General features: G+C 42.6%; 1 protein-coding gene across 1 annotated transcript in view; it reads right to left on the bottom strand.

Annotated features, from left to right (window-relative positions):
* NXPH2 (neurexophilin 2) overlaps positions 1-21,943 on the bottom strand; it is a gene marked incomplete at both ends in the record, with an annotated part of 37,276 nt that extends 15,333 nt beyond the window's left edge. Inside the window, one exon of the mRNA XM_084265267.1 lies at positions 21,890-21,943. Within this exon, the coding sequence (XP_084121393.1) occupies positions 21,890-21,943 (54 nt within the window). The remainder of the gene's footprint in view (positions 1-21,889) is intronic.
* Positions 21,944-22,404: the final 461 nt, after the last annotated feature.

Below are 22,404 nucleotides of genomic sequence, written 5' to 3'. Positions count from 1 at the left end.
ATTTTTGAATGGCTTTGGGACTGAATGTTAACAAGCAGTATGAGTAATCTCAAAACCCAAACAAATTGGGGTTAGGAAGCACAACTTTTTAAAGCAAGAGATAAGATATGAGCTGATAAGCAGAAAGTGCAAAGACTGATGATGTGGAAGTTAAGCCAGGCTTAGAAAAGTCACACATTCCTTCCTGTTTGTGATGCCTCTTTTCACACAGATTGTGGAGCTCGAAGAAGGAAACAGATCCAAATGTAACTGCTGCAGTAAGCATATGACAGGCAAAAAAGCAACTCTGCTGTAAACATTTTCACCTGCCTCCAGTGGATATAAAAGGTGGTTCTACAGGGACAACAAGTAATCCCTTATATTAAAAGTGAATTTCTGTCACACTCAATCAATTACAAAGCTTTTCTGAAGTCTATAAATATGTACATGCATGGCCGAGTCAGTGATCAAAAGGTGATCTTACCAATCTGAGTCTCTGTCATCAGGCCACTAAACTGTGTTACATCAGGTAACATCATAACTTCTGGTAGCTGTGAAAGCACCAGTGGCTTATGACAAACCATTTCTGGAAGGGCTCATTTCTCTGTCCCACCTGCCTGCAACGCTGCAGGGGCGCAGGTGCAGGGAGCACAGCCCTGTGTGCCTGGATCACCCAGCGGTACAAACTTTTCACCTAGACCAGGCATGACCATCAAATTAGGCAAAGTATATGCAGCTAGCACCCTACAGACTTTGGTTCAGAAATTTGTAGATAAATCTGTTCTCCCTGTTCATCTTGTCTGAGGTTGAAGCAGGGAACTTTCCAGCTCCTGTTCGAGGTGTAGCAGCTTCTCCCATCCACACATCATGCACAGAGGAGCACAGGATGGCCAGATTTGCAGTGAGAAACAGGGATTGTTATCACCTACATTCAGAGAACAAGGAGCTCAAATACATATTACTTCACTGAATAGAGTTGGTATTTCCAAAGCATGCTCCATTCGAAGAAAATCTTGGCAGATCTCCTTCCAGTCAGCAAAGGGCAACACCTCATGAGTGTAGATAAGATGTATGTGGCTTGGGTTTGACTTTGCTTAGGGCTCAGCTGAATTTCAGCCAAAATTCTGATAGCTGAATATAGATCAAGATGTCTAAACAATTTTGATGTGCACTTCATTGCTGCTCAATACACAGGAGGAGATGTTTTCTCTGGGGTGCCAACAGCATGCTTCACTTGTCTGCTTTTTCTCCCCTTGTCTTCATAGTCACTGCACAGTATAAATGCAGCACAGACTGGAGAGAGGAAGAGAGGTCCCTACACTGCTGGTTTACTCCTCTCTCTGGTTTGGGAAGCTGGTTTCCTGGTCCCATAGCCAAACTGTCATGTTCTCACCACTCTTCCTCATTCCTCAAGGTACAAGAGATGCTCCTGCTCAGGTCTGGATTCAGGAATGGGATGTCCCTACTTGTTCTATTCCCCCCTGGAGCCATCACGTACATTGAGAGCATGTCACTACTGCCAGGCTGTGCATTAAAGACAGCCAGTCCCCTTTGCTGTGCCCTGGTTTGTCAGGGAAACCCTCTCACCTCCCACCATGGGTGAACAGGAATTCAGGCACGCACGAACCCAAGAGAAAGCACTGAACTTGGAAGAATGGAAGTCCTAAAAGGCCAGATAAAGCCTGATGGTCTTCATTTAGAGATGTACTTCATTTCCTGTACATTAAGTCCAACCCTAAGTGTCCTGCACAATGGTCATTTATTGTAAGAAAACCCTTATGTTTTGCATGACCGTATGAGAAAAACATCCCCTGACAGAAGCCAGACCCATGCACCATGCATGATTTTCAGTCAGAAGTAGCTGGAAAGCACGCTGGCTGCAGATGTAACTCCAGCCTGATAGCTACAGGCAAGGCTCACACAAATAACTGATAATATGTGGTTGTGACAGAAGTGAATTATAACACCAGGTAGTCCTGAGAGAATATATGCTGTCACAGGCCAGTAACAGCTAACCACTGCCTTTGATTTTAATTATTCATATTACATGATGAATGACTGAACAAGTTACATGTGTTTTTTATTGCTCCACCCATGGCTTCAATTGAGCATCTCTTATTTTTTTGCTATGGCTAATATTAATACAATGAAACCTTGGTATACAATCTGGGAATTTCTAAAATAAAACCCAACCCAGCTGTGCTGCACCAAGTATTTCTTACAGAACCATCCCCTTCCTGATTGCCTTCATGCCTTTATTATTTACAGAGCAAACAAACAGAGGGAATCAAATCACATAACCCACAAAAAAAGAGTGAAAAACAGGGCCTTTACTTGCTCCCAGTAGTAAAGAAATGTAGCGTTGAAACTTGAAACTCATTTCCAATTTTCTGTGTTCCTAACACGGTCTCTAAACAGGGCATTATCTCACACAGCAGATGTGCAGCAGCATCTAGGTACAACAGGGTGTGATAAGTATGGAATTTCAGCCTTATTTCTTCCTTTATGTTTTAAGTCAAATCCTTACTCTGACTTCAATTTAGGTTTTTGTCTTGTTTTCCGTGTGCTTTGGGGGGTGAGAGAGAAGTGGGGACTTTGGCGTTCAATTATAGGAATGGAAAAAGAAATCATCAGGGACTCAGAGTATCTTAAGTTAACAGTGCAAAGAAATCAACATCCAAACCTCTAATTTCATTTAAATTGGTGTAAAACTGAAGTACATAGAAACCACTTAAGCTGATGTGATTAACTCCACTTAAGCGGAATTCGCCCGCTGTACAGCAGTCTCTAGGCTGATACAAGCAGAATTGGAACTGAAAAAGCAGAGAGATCTTGGAAGTTATTTGAACCACAGTCAAATCAGAATCTTAGGGGTTGGAAGGGACCTCCAGAGATCATTGAACCCAACACCCCTGCCAAAGCAGGGTCCCTAGGACAGGTCGCACAGGTCGGCATCCAGATGGGTCTTAGATACCTCCAGAGATGGAGACTCCACATCCCCCCACCCCGGGCAGCCTGTCCCAGGGCTCTGTCACCCTCACTGTGAAAAACTTCTTCCCCATATTGGTGCAGAACTCCCTGTGCTCCAACTTGAGGCCATCGACCCTTGTCCTGTCCCCACAGACACTGAAAAGAGTCTGGCCATTTCCCCATGTCCCACACTTGAGATATTTATAAACATTAATAAGATCCCCTCTTAACCTTCTTTTTTCAAGGCTGAAAATGCTATTCTGAAATTTCTGATATTTGCAATGCTATTCTGAAAATACTATTCAGATATTAAGTTGTACATTTCAATAAATAACCCCATTGGTTTTGTGTTACTGAGGTGCACCAATAATACAGCCCACACCCCCCCAGCTGCTCTGTCTTGGCTGAGACATGAAAAACCTCGTAGAACAGTCAAACCCTGTTGCAAGAGCGTGTTTGTCATGTGTGAGTAGTGACCCTGGAAATAGAGGAAATAAAACTCTGCACCAGGATGAATATGAAACTTGGATACAGCAGGGTAATTTGGGGGTATCCTAAATAGTGTTTGGGAGTTGGAAAGTGAGAGTTTCAGCTCAAGGCAGAAAGAGAGACACGGTGAGAGGAGATTCTTCCAGGCATTTTTGTCTTGCTGATTCTCCAGGCAGGTTCCTCCCTCTGCCAAGGGTTCCTGTGAGCCTTGACTGAGGCCCGATGCCTGAACATCAGTGTGCTGCTGATGGTCCTGTACGTGCAGAGATGGTTTCTGTGGAAATTGAAATGGTTCAGTTCCTTGCATGCAGGATCAAATGGCTGCACACCTTTAAAGAAGCAGAGCATGATGTGCAGTGCTTCCAGTCATCCACAAACGAATCAGCTAATTAAATTATATTTTTTGCTCTGGTATACTGCATAGTCCAATTAAGTTGCTAAGCCAATCATCTTGAAATAAATCAACCATATTGTTACATAATTCTTTTTAATAAACAGAGATATCATTATATGAACTAAGTTCTAAGGGTGCCAGATGCTCCTAAATAGGGAGCCTAATTTATTTCATTGATTTTAAGAAGCAACCCATTCATGTGTGATGGCTTTTATCATCCAAAATGCTAATTCTTATCTGACTTTAAAGCAGATTTCTGTCTTTCTCATATATAAATGAGGGCACAGAAGAGCTAAATATGGACTTTCCTTAATTCCCTATCACACAATCACATTAAAATGTTGTCCCCAAACAGTGAATAAACATCCCTTTTAAAACAATTAATGGAATTCCAATAGAAAAGAGGCCAAAAACCCCCTCTCAAAAAGATTGTACCCAATATGAAAAAAAAAACAAACCCAAAACCAATGCACAACCTTTGAGAATAAAGCTTTTGCTGAAGAAAGAGCACATGCTGGAAGGTTAGCACTCCTTGATAGGAAAAGGGGGATGAATTGTGTTCACAGCCTGCCTGTGGTGCTGTTCCAGGGACTGCAGCAGGCTTAAGTCTCAGACAGAGAGGGAAACCCAGTTTCCTCTGTAACACAAACCATGAAAAGATTACGTGCTTTAGTTCTGATTAACTTTTCAAGGGTACTATTAAAGGAGAGGGGACGTAGAGATGTTCCCTTCAAATCCTGTCAGTGACGTAGGCTCCTCCAGAGGAGAGCACGCTACACACATCTAACCCAGTAATCAAGCACCACTGGTTTTATCTTTCTGCTCTTGATTTATACTTTTTTTTTTCCTCCCACAGAGAAGATTATACAAAACAAACAAAAAGTATTTTGGCTGTTTTTTTTCATATCTTCATTGCAGGGCTGAGCAGGTCATGCAGAAGTGAAAGCATGCAAGGTAGCTTTAGTGGACAGTCCTCTTCTAACCCACCAGCAAACGCTTCCTGAAGAGATTGCCAACCCACATGAATAATCTGCATCCCTCAAAGACATCAGAACATCACTGAGAAGACAGACACAACTAGATATTTTTGGTGCACCTGTGCCTCCCACTCCAATTTGTTCCTGTTTATTCTGGGCCTCGACCAAACAGCTTTTGCTTTGTGTTTTTACTTGGACAGCGATGATTGAAAGCCATTTCTCTGGATAAAAGTTGAAGGAAAAACCCCTGTGGTTTCCATTTGGACGTTAGAGGGTTGATGTGTTTTGCTGTCACACTCTATTTTTAAATGCATGACACTGCACAGGTGTTCAGGCTCCAAATCCTTCGCTAAATCTGTCATCTCCCTGCAACTTGTCACTGCATCAGCTCACAAACTGAGGGGAGTAGGAAGTTCCTGTATGGTAGAAAACTGCAAGAGCAAGAGCTTGACAATGGGCAACAGTCATTTCTTTCCATAGCTGAGAAGTACCAGCTAAAATTTATCACTTGATAAATTTTCAGGTGTTATAATTGCTTTGAGATTCATTTGCCTATCTGGATATTTTCTCAATTTAATAATTTATCTACAAGCCTTTAATATGTAGACACAAAAATAACAGATGATTAAAAATGCAAATTGTTTTTGCAGGAACAAAAAGTTGGTAGTCTGAAGCACAGGCTGGCAGTTTTACCTCTGTGTTTGCTGCCCATAAAGCACAGGTTGAATTCAGAAAGATGGGATTTGCAACGAATTACAGATCATCTTCCTTACACAGCAAAGAATAATCAGTATTTTAGGCAAGTTGGTCTTGAGATTTCACTCCAAAAATGGGGCCAGGCACTAACACCATGCTTGAGATTTTTTTTGGCTGAAACTTAGACCATGTTCAAACTATATAGGGATGGAGAAATAAGGGAGAATGGTGCTCCAGAGTTACCAAGAGACTGCACACCACTGTTTCCCCCTGGAGCATCCTCATCTGCAAGGAACGTTGCCAATGCCCCAGAAGCACATTTCCTTCTGTCTCTATGCAGCCATTCTCCAATGCAGTATTAGGAGACCAAACTCAAGATTTACCCTGGTAAGTAGAGCTTAGATCTCCTAAGGAGTCTTGAAGTGAACCACCATGTCCTTCTAGTTAATTTAGAGAGAAATAAAATGAATGACAACTATTTCTTTACAGATGATTCTTTAAATTTTGGCTTAATGATCATTTAGGATCCATCACTAAACAAAAACCCAGCAGAGCCTATCTTAGTGATACAGCATACTCCAAAGGATGGATTTGACTCTTGAACAACTTGGTGCAACTAAAATGAGTCCTCTGAAGTCTTGATTTTATTCCCTGCATAATCCTTACTATCAGCCACAGAAGAGAATTGAGTCAGGGATTCCCAGAACAATCTGGACCCATACATAGTCCACAGGGATGAATGGGTATCATTCAAGTGTCCCGAAAGAGCTGGCTGCTGTTATTACAAGGCTGTTCACAAACAAGTTTGAAAGGGTTTGGAGATGGGGGGAGGTCCCTGATGACCAGGAAAAAACAAATAAATGTTGTGCCTGTTTTCAAAAAAAGGTTAAAAAAAAAATCCAGGAGATTACCAGCTGCTCAGACTTGACTTCAGCCCCTGGGGAAATCATGGAGCAAATCCTTTCTAAAGTCATATCTGGGCACATGAAGGGGATGATGATGATGACTGGGAACAGCCAGCAGAGATTTACCATGGATTTACTAAATTTACCATACTCAACTAAATTGTTTGTTTGCCAAATATTTATCAAAAGACTGGATCTGTGGATGAGGAGAAAGCAGAGGAATGTCATCTACTTTTTGACAGCCTCCCAAGCACCCAAGTTGTGACAGGCTCAGAAGTTAATGGGTCATTCTCTAACTGGAGGTCAGTAGCAAATGGAGTTCCATTCCTCTGTAAGACTACAGACTGAATTCACAGAAGGATGGTGTAGGCTTAGATTTTCATAATCACTGTCATTACTGAGAAGTTTTGACATAGCTTTGTGGAAAACAAAGTATCAGCAAAGTAAACCCTCTGCAAATTAATCTTCCCAGAGAAGATGATTTGAACAGTCTTGTCTGCCTCAGATTCCATGATAAAGTTATTTTCAAAATACACTGTTGAAAGTTGTTGCTGTGAGGTTTGAAGAATCTGAAGGAAGAGGTGTGACTAAAGACCCAGAAATTCCATCCTAATGAAAATCTAACTTCCCATCCAGCAGACACTGATGGGTGCTGAGCATTTAAGTTCACAGTCATCTCAGAGTCTTTTTACTCCTCACTGCCCATATTCTGGCCAGCAGTTCAATGCCACTGGGACAATGGACTTCCTTCAGCAGGTTAAGTGAGCATGGTGACCAGCAAAGGCATGGCTGCTGCCTTCCTCCTGCTCTTCCAGGCTTTCTCTCAGCAGAAAAATGCTTGTGCCACAACTCCAAGTATGATCCATTAAAAAAATAGTTCCCAGCAGCTTTATTTTTTAAACACAGTGACTCAAAGGTGATTATCTCAATTATAAGCTTTGAATAGCAGCATGTGAATGAATTTAGCTATTTTGTTTCATGTATACATATCTCTTGAAACAAACTCATGTTTGTACTGTGGGGTAGACTTAAAGGACAACTTTCATCTGCTACCTTCCCAGGACACTGTCTCATGGTTCTACACTGAATGAGTCACAGGCTGAGATATTCTTCCTTGCTAGGTAATACAGCTAGATGTGGACTGCTTCATATTTGAGTTGTCTGGAAGACATTGTGCTTCTTGAATCAATGGCTGGGGTGAGTGTTCAAAAGCATTTTGAGGAAAATAGTATCTTTTTTTTCCCTGATGGACTCAAAAATACCCCAGTGCAGACACAGAGTTAGCATCATGTGAAAGACTGTTTCATCTTAGAAGTTATCTTTTGATAACTGCATTTACATTTCAAGAAGATTCATTGAGATCTACTGGCTTCATCTTTCATCTTTCACGTGGACATAGTATTGCAGACCCCACAGTATCCAGGGCTGTGATACACCATAGGGAGAGTTCAACCAGTTGGTCCCATAATTGAAGCCCCAATCAGAAAATGAGCAACCAGATGGAAAACCAGACACATCTGTGTACTTTTTGAGTTCCATCAATCATTTGTACTTAATTATACTGCCTTAAAGAACATTAGTGAATGCATAGAACATTAATATACTTTTACAGTAGCATAATATAGAAAAGGGAAAAAAATAGCAAAGGCTCTGATATGTTTACTATTAAAAATCTTTGCTGACAGGGGTGAAACTGTTCAAGTACTCACATTGCAAACAGTACTTAAAATTGACAAAGCACAGCTTAGGAAGGTTATGCTGTATCTTATCCTTCAGGGTCAATAATTCTATACTTGGAGGCTTCTCTGAACCTATTTGTGTTTCCATACAGTCTGTATTTCAGATAGGAACATCAAGGTGTGTGCCTAACAGAATTGATTGATTTCTCCCCCACGTTTATTTTTCTTATTTCTGACTACTGCCAGAAGAAAACAGCACCTTGTCTTATCCCTTAGTGGAAAGCTTGTCTACTAAGGAGGATGACTTCTATGAGAAACAGGTGGTTGTTCCAGGTAAGAAGACTGTTTTACAGACTACTCCAAACATATTTCTTTCAGGAACAGGAAATCTGAAGCAGTAACATTTATAGCAGAAGAACATCTGATGCTTTTTTACAGCATCTCTCAACAGAAGCTTTTCTTACACATTGACTGTTACAAAGGTTGTCACTGCTTGCAAAGAAACGTGTCCCCTGGGAACTTCATGGGTTAGTTCTTTAATCAGGAATTAGAGAGTGATCAAAATATTTAGATATGCAATCTGTTTATGTGCAATTCCTGCTGTTAACTTTTCTTTTCTGCCACTGCTGTATTTACTCAGAGCACTGATGCTTGCTCAGCCCTGCACAGAGAGCAGAAGGCACCCCTGAAGAGCTTGCAATACAAGTAACACTTTGGGGAAACAGGTGATGTTTCTGGCTACATTCAAGAATGTTCTCCCTGAGCTCTGAGCTGATCAGAGCCTTAGGACTGTACTCATCCTACCTTTGGGTGCTGTGCTTTGTAACTGGTGCATAGTGATGATGCAGTGGTGTAGCTCCTGTCTTCAGAATGTACACATGGCATGAAGAGTGTCCCATCCTCACGGGCTGACTGCTCACACCCAGTATAAAACTCCCTAAACTGCCTAGGAAGTGTGTTTAGAGATGGGTAAAAAAACATTCAGTAGTGAAAGCATCACAATTTGAAGTAAAAAAAAAATATTCTAAGATAGTTATTGAGAATATGGTGTCTTCCTCCTAAACCTAGCCTGTTTTCTTCATCTGCAAAACTGCCAAACTCTCCAAGAGTTCTCTATGCTTAGATGGTGACAGAGCCCTGGGACAGGCTGCCCAGGGAGGTGGTGGAGTCTCCATCTCTGGAGATATTCAAGACCCATCTGGACACCTATCTGAGTGATATGTCCTAGGGAGCTGCTTTGGCAGGGGGGTTAGACCCGATGATCTCTCAAGGTTCCTTCCAACCCCTATGATTCCGTGATTCTGTATCTTTTCAGCCTAACCAGTTGGGTTAGCACTGTGGGTATCTTCCCATTAAGATATTCTATGAAAATCAACAAGAAAAAGGGAAGAAAAAAGGCTATTAAGTTCCTCCAAACACGTATGATCACTGGAAAAGATGAATAAGGAGGCAAACCTTGCTGTGACTCACAATGCCAGCACTGTAGTTCTTTGAGGAAAAGGTCCCCAGGAACAGGCAAATGATGCAGCTTAAAGCAAAGTGTCTCAAGAGTGGTAGAAAAGAAGATAGCTAAGCATAATGGAAAGAATTAGGAAGAGTTTGTGTACAGTACTAGGCGATACTCAGTAAAAAAAAATACGATGTTGTCAGCTTGGAAAATTCCTTGGGATTATCACAGAACTTTAAAGAAAATGACCAACAACAAACCCCAGAACCAGACCAAACCTTGCTCCCCCAAAAACAAACAACCCGTGGAAGCGTTCCATCTGAGCAACCCTACACCACAAGAAGACACTGGGCAGCTTTTCCTGCTACCCATCTGCTCTAGAAAACAACAAAAGAGCAGGGAGAACGTGGGACACAGCAAATGCAGTTTTCCCACAGGTTCGTAACAGTTTCCCAGGTCCTGAATCTAAACCTGCACTGTACAACACAAGACCCAAGCAGTCTTTATGGTTTAAGGATGCAAATTCCATGTATTTTTTCTTTTTTTAGCACCCTGTGTAAAGCACCTGAGCTCCTAATCCATGGCTGGGCTCTCTCAGGATACAAGCCTAGACATCAATCAGTTCAGGATGTGGTTTTCACACACCTTTGGACAAAGATTACAAAAAGAGGGAAAAAATGCTTGCAATAGTGCTCTCACCTCTTTTTATTTTATGTTTTTGAATTTTTAATTCAGTGTCTCCTTCCAGGGGAAAGTACATCTGGTAGGTGTGAAAGTCCCTTCCCCCCTCGACACTGAATCCAAACATACCCACCTGCCACCAAAACCAAAATAATCCCAAAATTTGTACTTGTTCTCTCCCTCTAAAAGGTAGATGCTTTCAATCCCTTTGAGGGCAGGGACCTTGATAAAGATGATACTGTCTTGAGAGACACAGGCTCACTTTCCCTTCTGCTACCCTAATTAGGGGATAAGCACTGGCTTATTTGCACAGAGAATGGAGATATTATCACCTATTTATGCATTAGTCATTAAAAGCTGCTCTTTTACCTTAGAAGTGAAAGGCAGCATCCTTGCAACCCTGAGGAAGGCTCTGAAGTTTCAGGAAGGGATAAATTTTAAGCTACTGCTTCTTCCTTCTCAGGGACCTTGCTGGGTATCTCCATTCCTTCCCTCCTGAATCTCATTCTCAGGCACTATATGCAAACTGCAGGTGTTTAATTCAAAGCTGTGATAGAGAACATCTCCACTATCTTTTAATGACTCTGGATTTTCCAGAAATGCAGAAAAATTCTTGACCATATTTAATTAAGATGTTGTTCCCAAACTGAAGAAATGAGAAAGGAAAAAAAGAACCACACCACCCTATTTAGGTAGGTTTTCTTGCCCACACCAAAACTGATTGCTACTTCTTTCCCAGTTGAGAATTTTAAAGAGGAGCCTGAACTAAATGAATTCTATAGCAGCCTGTGTTTTCATTACAGGCAAAGAAAGATTAAAAAGTTTTCTGTAGCCTCCACATGTCAGTACAATAACAACCAAACCCTGACACGTGGCCACCCCAGAAAGTCCTGGTGAACTTCTGTCTGACTGGGATGCAGGTGTGCTTTGGCTTTCAGACTCATTTCTGGTTCAAGTTTTACTTCAGCCTATTTCCTAAGAAAATCAAGCTTCCTATGATGCTGCTGCCCATCAGCTGCATCTCTGTCCCCCTCAAATAACTGTTCAACCATTCTGCCCACTTCAAACAGACCTGTCAGAGCTGGTGAACTCAAGGATAATGAGCTTTTAACTAAATAATCACAGTGGGTAAGACAGAAATCAGGACATAGGGCACATAGTAGAGAAGCCTTTAGTAATTAATACCTGTTTACAGACCAGTTTAGTTCAACATTCCCTGAATACACAGAAAGATTAATATCACTGGTATGGGACAAGTCAGGTAAGTGCCTACTGGTTTGTGTTATCAGGACTACAGATTTAATATCTACACAGAACACAAAGTTGAATCTCCTTCACTGTTTCCAGCTTTACCAACATTGATTACAAAATAAATCCAGTACTTATCCTGAACTGGATAAGACAATCCAATAGATCAACCCCCAAGAAAGATACGATACCTAATATTGTTATTCCAATGAAAATATAACTGTGCTGTTCAGTGAAAGAAAACCACCAGAAGGCAGATTTCTGCAGAGTAGTATTCTTGGTCATCATGTCTACAACGTCAGCTACTGTAAATTCATTCATTCCCCCACTGTTCAACATTTAAGTAGTAAAAACAGCAACACTGAACCTCCAGTCTAAGCAAGCAGAGTAACACATCCCATGCAGTACCCACAGAAAGGTTTTGTTAAATAAAATGTGGAGTTTAAATTCCTCAGTCACAGCACTGTTAGGCTGTCCATTGCTGATAATACACAGGTCATGCATATCTGAATAAAAGGATTATGGGGTGAATACTGTAAAATGGATCTGAGTATGAGGTTATGTCGTGGTTTTTCATTCTTACATCTAGAGAGGCATTTCATTTACTTTAAATCAAAGAGGCCCTAACTCAACAATGAATTTATTCTCCTGTCAGACACTCAACTACCTCGCTATTATTTTAAGCTAGCTTCAGTTTGGTGCCAAGAACTGGATACTGAGTGAGAAGAGAAATAAGAGGCAGCTGAAAAGCTGAGATGGATGAGAGTAAGTTCTTAAATAAGGGAGGGAGCCAAATGAAAAACACTGGCTGGGATTTCACTGGAACTGCTGTAAAAAAAAATAAAATAAAAAAAAAATCTGGGAGTTTGGGTTTGAGAAGGAAGGAGAGAAAGCATGAAAAACAAAACCAAAAGCTTCTCTGCCCCCAGAATGCTAATGTGATGCAAGTGCAGTTTGTTGCATCTCTTGGTCTTGATCTACGTTTCACACACCAGAGCTCACTGCCACAGCAAGACCTTGACAATGAATGAGTGTCAGGAAGGAAAAATATGCCTTTTTTTTTTTTTTTTTTTTAAGAGAAATAGTGCAGTGTCTATAGCATCTGTAGTCCTGCAGAACTTGCTTCTTACAAGAAAAAAGTATGACAGCCCCCACATCATGCTCCAGTCTTTTACTTTAATAGTGGATATCCACTCAGATTTTGCCTTGTAAAAACTGAATTAAAAAATTGGCAATTTTTAAATGGAAATGCTCTGGAAGTACATTATACAACCCAGGGTCCAGAGGTGATAAAGCTTTTGGATTGATCTGCTATCAAAGAGTTTGGACAGACAGCTGACAGACAGCAAGGGTCACAATGACCACTGACAGATCCTGGAAAGCTGGCAGAGGAACTATTTGTTTTCTGTACAAATACATTATGCTTTATTTTAAAAAACAAAGCACTTTTTTTCTATTGGGCAGTAAAACCAAAAACAGTCTTTGTATCTGGTCCTGTCTAGCATACTTTGGATCAGACAGGCATCTCCAGGAAGAAGAGGAAAGTGAGGAAGCTGCTGGTTGTCCCAGAGGAAGGGAGCAATCTCTGCATGGAAAAATCTTCAGGATTATAGAGGGGGAGGAAGGGAGAAAGAGAGGTGGCAAGCAGGCAGCTCACAACAGAGCAAAGCTTGCAAGAGCTCCCTGGAAGGCCAGAGACTCTCTCACAGCAGAGAGCAGACCCAAGCCAGTGGAATGCAGAGAAGACTGATGGATTTGTTACTTAGCACAGAAAACTGTGCAGTTTATTCAAAATTCCAGCAAGAAAGGGCATTTCCAGTATTGGAGGACTATTGTGATGACTGCAAACCATGCAGCAGCTCAGTCACAGGATGAAGTCTGACATACAACTGCAGCTGCATCAGAGGACTTGTCCAAACCTGATAAGGAGTTTAGCATCAGCCTTGTCCTTGCTTTGAATGGCCACAGAACTTAAACTGGACAACAGACAAAATTGAATCTCTCTTTTAAAAGACAGATTTAGACTTTAGCTAGTGACTGTCACATACAACTGTTTCAATCATCTAATTTAAAGTGGCCCAGGCACCTGGTAACTCCTCAGGGGTGCCACAGTGACAGAGGTAACATTACCTGCTATGAATCTTTCCACAAAGCTGATTAGCATTTTGTTAGTTTAATGAGTGGAAAACAACACAGGCTTTAGCCTTCTCCCTGGTACTGTTTGCTCAAGGAACTAAAGGCTGGGGTTTACTCCTCCCTTGTCACATCACGTCACTCCAAAAACGTCCCTGGTCAATTAAGATCAGATTCAGCAGCTCTTCTCAGCTGCCACAGTCCTTTAAAAACAAAAGGTTTAAAGATTGAAGTTTCATCTTTAACTTATTTAAGATATTGCTTCCCAACATTTTTTTATTGTTTCTGAATATCTTAAGAGATCTTTATTTGCTCTGAAGCCAAGGAGGCTCCAAGCTGGAAGTATGTTTTAAGAATCTATAACAGAACAGGGTACTAGAGGAGGATTTTGCAGTTATCCCTAATCATTAAAATTATGACATAAGGAGTTGAGTTTCTCACATGTAATACTAACTTCCTGACCCACAGGGAACGCACACCTCCATAGCCCACAACTAGTAGTTGTACAGCTGCTCCTCCTGCCTTTACATCTGGAGGCTGAATAGACATATTTAAGTATAAGCCTTGCTGCTCTGGTCTCCCAGTGAGATTTAGCAGCTCTGACTTGTGCTACCCCATCTGACTTCACGAGGATCAACCTGACTCCAGTCTGGAACAGGAGTACAGTGCAGTCTGCATGTGCTTGTGTAGATCACAGCCTCATAATGCAACCTCTGTTCCATAGTAGACCAAATAAATGTATTATACTTTACAATATATTTTAATACAATTTCAGGATAAAGGTTTTCATGTTTTCCTCCTCAAAGCATCACTAAAGGTCATGAATAAAACTATTTCCACCATTTACATATTCTCTGAGTTGACTCAGTTTCCAAAGACATGGCTCTCAGATTACTATAACCCATACAGTTTATTGTAGTTTAAATATATACTCTTAGTTAAACATTTTCTTGTCTTTTGGAGACAAAAACCACCAAGCTATTTTGTTATTGGATTAAAAACATAGACATATTAGAATTTTATCCAAGGAAAGCACATGGTAGAGCACTAAAACTCAGTTTGGAAAAGTTGTGCAGTGTCACCTTTATAGTAATAGGGTAAGAATCCTAAGCACTAAGTCATGTTAAACAACATCTGGTCATCCACCATGGATGCAAACACATCATGGAAGTCAGCTTCCTCTCTGATAAAGTTCATCCTTCTCCCTGCCTTTATACGGAGACAGGCCAGTGAAGGAGTGGGTCTACTCTAATGCAGAACAGGCTTCTGGTCTGCTGGAGGTGAAGCTGAGAAACATACCCTGGGGCTCTATTTTGGTATGCTGAGCCAGCCTTTCCTCCCTCAGTTGCCCAAACTAATGGTGGCATACACAAATGTCTCTTGACTAGAGTACCACAAAGACCACCTACAGAGTAGAGCTGTTACATACCTACTCCTGTACTACAATCTCTGAAGCTTTCTAAGACCCTCCCAGCCACTTGGAGTATGGAGAAGGATCAGCTTGTCAACACCTTAAAGCTGCCAGTGTTGGAGGAACACACTCACCAGAAACAGCTACAGCTCAGCGAGAACAAATCACTGTCCACGAGACCCTCTAATCCCCATGGGAAACAGTAGTTCCAGCTCTCCAAGTATTCCTTGTTACCCTCAGTCTGTCTGTCCCTCTCCTCCTGCAGTAACTGCTCAGGCTCACCTGCCCAGGGAGCTGTTTTATTTCCATCTTTTTCCTCTCGCTCATATTCACACCTCTTACTCCCCCAGCCAAGTCCCAGTGCTCTTCAGGTCAGCCCCAAGCACTGCCAACTCCTTCTCCACCAAAACCATAAAAAGCCATTCTATCTAACAGATATAACAGCAGAGCAAATAGAAGCACTTCTATATGCAATGTTTTATTTTCCTAGAACATGGGTAATTAAGGTTGTGTTTATTCTGGTGATTCAGAGAATTAGAAATACCAGATCATCACCAAACCTAATACTATGGAGTCAGGGAATTCTCAACTGATAATAAACCAACGGATCATTCTGGATCTGAAGAAGCAGAATACGGGCATTTGAAGTAGCCTCAACTCTGCACTATAATGACACAATAACCATAATTGGCCCCAGTGCACATAAAAAACTGATTTTAGAGACATTAGATTCTTAGTTTTATTTTTTTATTTCTCCCTATTCTTTCATTTTCACTTCCCTGCTAATAATAGCTTCTGTTACTACCAATCGTTTGGAACAAAGTGAAAACTTATCTCAGGAACTGCCACTCCTAAAGCTCTTTAATTCTACCTGAAATTACAGTCAGGTCGTTCAAATTCTGTATTTACAGTAAGTGCTGCCATTCCAGCATCATACCAGCACTGAAATCTCTGCTGCAAGGACAAAACTACTTGGTCTCAACTGTGCACCTCTCTTCATAGCCCTTTATTTCCTCCCCACTCTTAATTCGTTTCTCAAACCTCTTTGTTAACTGCGACTGAGCTTATAGCTGACACAGAACCCCAGCCCACAAGGAGATTCCCTACAGGAAAGGGATTGTTTTCCAAGTCCTGACCTGCAGACCTCATAGATTTTGTATGAGATACATCCAGAAAGTCATCCACTCCCACCCCATCTTCTGCTCACATGGCAGAGTGCTCCCATATTTCTGCACAGGACCTGTAGCTGTTCCAGCATCCCAAGTGCTGGTACATGGAATGTGGGAGCAGGTGAACATTAAGGCTCCTGCTTAGCAAGTCCACCCATTATTTTCTTTAACTCCAATTTATTAAGTACCTAAACAAACCCCATAAGCCACAGCTACTAACATGGTGAGAAATGGAATGAAAATGGGATGCAGTGAGTTAAGAGATGGGCAAAAATAAAGACTAAGAGAGAGATTATCAGAGCAAACACATCATTCTGTGACATACACATGCCTTTAAACAGCGACTTCTCACAGCAATTTAGTGATAAAGGCAAAAGATTCTTTTTCCTCCCTGCATTTGGTGTTGATACACCAAGGAGTACATGTGGAAGACCCGAAGTGACAATCTTCCCTGAGCACTACAAGAGCTCACTCTGTTTCTGAAGAAGATGCAGCCCACACCTATGGAACGACAGCTTTTGTCTTAAAACCATTCAGAGAGACTAGTGCTGATCTTTCCATACTGCATCTGTTTACCAGAAGCTCCCAAGAATTACCACGTTTTCTTCAATACTTGAGCCAAACACAGGTTAACACATCACCCACAGACCACAGGCTGCAGACAGGTTACTGCCCAGTGCCCATGTCCCATGCTGAGCAGCTTTGGCTTCTCCCTGTTCACTTTTTGTTTGTGAAGTGTCAATTAAGGGCAAAATGTTCTACAGTACAGGAGGAAGTTGGTGGACCTAGAGCAGAGGTGCAGCTAGAACAGGCTCTGGCAGCTGAACAGTAAGTGGTTTCTGCTGTCCTGCCCTTTTGACTGCCATGCCCAAGTCCCCTTCTTACAGGAACCAAGGTTCTGAAAGCAAAACAGAAAGGAGAGACTGATCAATACATCCCAATTTAGTGTTTGGACTCCACAGATCCTTCTGTTTCACTCAGCTGTTGGTTACACTTCACCACCAGTAATGAGAACTACTCACAGCACACCTCTGACGTGTAGCTTTACACATAGCATGTGCTTTACAACAGCAGGAAAAAAATACCTTCCGTGTTACAGATTGAAAGATCAAGACTTGGATTTTACATGCCCTGTGCTATGGAAGCCTGGGGTATATCTTACAGTCTAAGGATGTCAGTCAAACAGACTTACTGTGCAGATTTAAACAGGACCCATAACCTTTCAGTGCCCCAGTCAACCTACAAGCAAACTGAAAAAAAGAAATCAGTCATCAGTTCCACAGAACTAGGTCAAAAGATGTGATGTAAGAACAAGTTGAGTGTAGTGCTGCCTGTTAACCTCCTATGTGAACTAACCCCAGCCCTGTCCACCTTCCTGCTTACCTCCTCACTTGGGATAATAAATTCTCAACCTGCTGAAACCAACATGGGCTGAGCTGTCTTCCACTTCAGACCGCCTGCCTTCCTGGGGTTGCCTGCATTACCCTGTTACATGAGAATGAGAGGTAGGCTTAGAGTGCCTACAGCACTGAGAAAAAAATACCAAAATAAACCAAATGAAAGGTTGGGGCCAGTATATTTCATGACAAAGATCTCCCTGAAATTAAAGGGGATGGAATTCGATCTGTGTGCTTCAAGATGACCCGAGGGAAGCGTTTACCTTTCCGAAACAGGAGTTGAGAGTTTTGCATGGTGCCTATTTCTGATTCTCACTGAAAGGGCACGTTACAGAGACCACGTTTGTAAAGCTACAGAGACAAAATTAAAGTAGCCAAGAGGAAGACGCTGATGTATTTCTACACCTCAAGTGGTACGCATATTTTAAATGGAAATGCAGCTTTATCTCAGTTTTCAAGCTATTTCTGCATATGAAGCAATGTCTCATGCAAGTTATAAGTGTTCTTTTCAGGTGATGCTAAGCTCTTAAAAAAAACCACCTCTAAAAATTGCGTCTTAATTGTCAGACAACTTGTTTTTCATTATAGGTAAAAAGTCAGTCCTTGAAAAGTCCAAGACAAACCTAATCCATCATTGAATTTCATTCAAATCAAATCTTGGTGGGGGAAAAAAAAAAAACAAACCAAACCTTAAACCAATATTCCTTGTCTTTTTTCATCTATACAAACACTACTGGAAAAAAAAGCAACCTGCTTCTAAGGGTTTGTACAATAACTGATGCTGGGGTTTATGGTGACAACTCTGCCCAATGATAACGTTAGGAGGCAGTTTCTTGATAGGAACTGTGAGGCAACTTCACAGGCACTAGAAAATGCTGCTGTAATCTTTTCTTAATTTCAGGCTGCAAAGATGTAGGAATAAACAAATAGTGGAGGTCTGATTCCTCTGTACCATCCGTGAACGTGTCTCTGTAACTATACCTTGCCAAGACAAAGGGAAAGTAGCTATAGACAGCTGGTATAGCCACTAAGGCAAACTACTTCTTGATTCAAAGCCTATATGCAGCCCCTTTCTTTTGCTTGCCTAAAGAGGTAAATTTCATCCACTTTAAAGACCCACATAAGCCATTTCAAACATTATGAAACACAGTATTTTAAAGGTGCGAGTTAGTAAAATGTAAAGAAAATACACAAAACAGACACTTATTAAAAAAAAGAACACCAAACAACAACCAACTAATTCTTTACAATTACAAGTAACATCCCCAGGGAAGTGGCAGAAGTCCCCCTCCTTTAAAGCATCTGCAACTAACTTTACAAGACACTAGCAGGCATACTACAAACCATAAAATACTAACACCTCAATCTTTTCAATTTCCAACATGTATTATTCATGAAGAGATAATTAACAGGGCATTCAAGAATCATATGACAATTGTAAAAGCTTGCTGAAAATAAATAGTAAAGCAGGAGTCACTACTAATGATAATACAGTACAACACAATGATTTTTGGTCTTATCAATAACAGCCCAGACGTGTACTGACTGTGCACTGCAAATTATTCTTTTGATCTATATTGACAATATGATGTAAATCTGACTTTTTAAATTAATGCATTTATACAGAAGCAAGTTAGCACCTTAACCTAACTCAACAACAGGCTTCCTTACTATTCAATAGACCCAAATACACAAAGTAGTTTAAGAAATATCTATGTTTATACCACATGCATACGGTCACACCACCTACTCATCAAAATAATAAGCTCAGAATGTGCCTCAAAAATCCACCATACTCAATTAATGAAGTATTAAACGTGAACTTCTGATTGAACAATCTTAGTTTCAGCATATAAAGTCACCTAGCTAACATTTTCAGAAATCCTGTGAGATTGTCTGCCATAATCTTTAGCATCCCTCAGATCACTGAATTTTTACGAGGGTTTTATCTCACATTTGTGCATCTTTAAAAAGCAGGTAAGTAGACAACACATTTTTGTATCTGAAAGCCAAGTGAGCATCTAATTTAAAAAAAAAAAAAGTATTTCTACCTTCACTAAAATGTAATCCCAAAATATTTTGCATTCTATCATCTCTGTTTTCATTAAAAATGCACCATCAGGAAGGGTTTGATGGTAGCATTTCTGGGTTCCTAGAACGCTGCTGTATTGCAACACTAAAACACCCAATTTCTTCTATTTCTTCTTTCTTGGCTGAAATGCTGAGCCTTTAGTGTTGTATCAGTATTAACCACCTTGATCTTTGGTTAAAAAAGACAAAAAAAGCCAAAAATTATTACCACTGATGTCTGCCTGCTAAACTGCTAATTAGATTGCAGGAAGCCACCAGTCACTCCAAGTACTGGCCAGAGCACAGGGAATAGGAGAGACTTGTATTCAATGCATCACCACCAGCATCAAATATTTCCAAACTCGATTTATAATAAGCTGTAACTATAACCAGATGTTAACTACATGTTCTGGTAATAGTACACTAAAATGTATTTACACCACTTTTTCATAATAGATTAGCATTAACAGGCATAACTAAAATGCCTCCAAAGAAAAAACCCTCACACGTTGTAATTTTCCTTTAATTTATTTTTTTAAACTAATTTATGTCAGCTATAAAACTAATCGACTCCTAAAAGTTTGCAGGTTTGTGTATAAAGAACACAGAAAAAATGAATACTCCTGGTTGAGCCGAGCACCACATCCACCTGAAAGCCTGCACTGACCACACACGAGTTGTGTTTGATTCCAGACAGCAACTTTGCTTCTTCGGTCAGCTTTCACTTGGGGCATTTAAGACCACAGCAAGTTCCCAGCATCATCCATAAAACACTGTGCAACAAACCTGATCCCTGTCCCTTTGATATCTGCTTAAAAAAAAAAAACCCAAACACAGCATTAAGAAAAAGGAAGGTGTGAGGATGGTTGGAGGTGTGAGGAAGGAGCAGTTTTATTTACTTCCCCCCTGCTCAGCAACTTTGTAATCCATTTACTGTTTCCCATCTCTCAGCCCAGCGCGTTGTTTAGCTGGAAACCGGGCTGAAAGAACGTGAAAAATGTAAACAGCCTTTTCTTGTCCGAAAGGATGGGAGTGTGAAAGAAACGTGTGCCTTATCGCAGGGCTGCAGCTCGCTGCTTCATTCCTATGATAAAGTGCTGGAGCAAAAAAGAAAACATTACACGACAAGCACAATCCAAAAAAAAAAACCGGATTAGAATTTGACATAAAGCTTCCTCCAAAACCTAATCAATCAACTCAGGCTGGAATATTAGAACTCCAGTTCTTAAAGAGGGTGTTTAATCCCTTCAAGGTTTATTACACGCTCCCTATTGACCGCGGTGACAAACTTTGAGATACGAGGCGGGCGGGCTGGGGGAAGAAGAGGGGCATAACTTTTGCAGCGCGGGTCAGAGATAATTAGCAGCTGACAGCCTCCTCGGAAAACCCATAAATAGATAAATAGAAACTTAAAAATTACCCCCACGCTAGCCCAAGTGCAGACTGCCAATCTCTTTGCAAGTACAGGGTGGTTTTATCCCTCTCCCCCGAGCCTCTCCTGCCGCAGAACCACCACACGACGCGGAGACCTCTCCGTTCTGTAGCGCTGACGCCCCGCTGCCTCCGGGAGAAGTTGGGCTCTGGGCGCACCTGGCTCCGAACCCCGACCTTCAAAAGCCTTGAGTTCTGAGGGCTGCGTTGCACCCTCGCCAGCCTCCCTCGGCCTCCCCCCGCGGCGCGCAGAGGGGTACGCGCAGCATCTCAACGCGGGCGGGCGCGAGTTTAATAGCAAAATACTAAGAAACGCTTCGCGTACGCGGCGGCAAGGCGACAGCACCCAGGGAGCTTTCGGAGTGCCTGAGCATCCCGCAGACGAAAAGAGGCACTTGAGGACAGCGGGAAACTTTCCGGGGAGGGACGGTTTCGGGTGTTGTCCCGCACCCACCCGCCGGCCCGCGGTAGCCGGCTCCGCGGGCGCGTCCCGGGGCCGCTCTTTGCTCGGGCACCTGAGAGCCCGGCGATGCCAAACCAACCTGGCGAGCAGCAAACGGGCGGAAAGCCACAGACATGCTTAAAAATCGTTAAAAAGCCCACAAGAATTTGGAAAGAAAAGGAAAAGAAAAATAGGTGTCAGGCTGTGGGAAGGCTGCCCGCTGGTGAGGTGCGGTGCGGGCTGCTCCGAGGCAGCTCTGCCTTCGCATCCAGAAGGGACAGCGCTTGCCACGCTCCCCGGCGGGAAGGGCGCCGGTGCCCCCAAAGTCTAGCGGCAGCGAGCCCGGGGGGGGAGCAGGGAAGGAGACTTACGAGCTGGAGGACGCCCTGGACCACGACGAGAGGCAGGGGCTGCAGGTGCACCATCTTGGCTGCCGGTCTAGGAGGCGACTCCCCTCGCACGGGTCTCGCACATCTCCGCTCCGGGGAGGAGGAGGAGGAGTGGGGGGGGGGGGGGCGGGCAGGACTGAGCGCAGGGACACACCGCCCCGCTTGTCCCCCCTCACGGGGCGCTGGCAGGCAGCGGCGAGACCCCAGCACTGCCGCGCCGTTCGGCTCCGCGGGCGGCCATAGCGGGCGGGAGGCGGGAAGAACGAGTCGGGAAGGCGGGAAGCGGCGGTGGCGGCGCTGCCGGGCCGGACGGCCACGGTACCCCCCGCGGGGCGGAGGGACGTCCCCTCACAGCCCGCAGCGAGCCGGCGGCGCGGCGGCGTCCCGACGGCTGAAGCCTGCCGCCCCGCTGCCTGCCATGGTGCTGCCGGGACGGAGAAGCCACCCGGCCGGGTCAGGCTGGGGAGAGGAGGGAGGCGCAGTACGTCCCCACCGGG

This window comes from Gallinula chloropus (genome assembly GCF_964237585.1).
Source record: "Gallinula chloropus genome assembly, chromosome: 5".
Classification (NCBI taxonomy): Eukaryota; Metazoa; Chordata; class Aves; order Gruiformes; family Rallidae; genus Gallinula; species Gallinula chloropus.
This window is presented reverse-complemented; position numbering and strand designations above follow the sequence as displayed.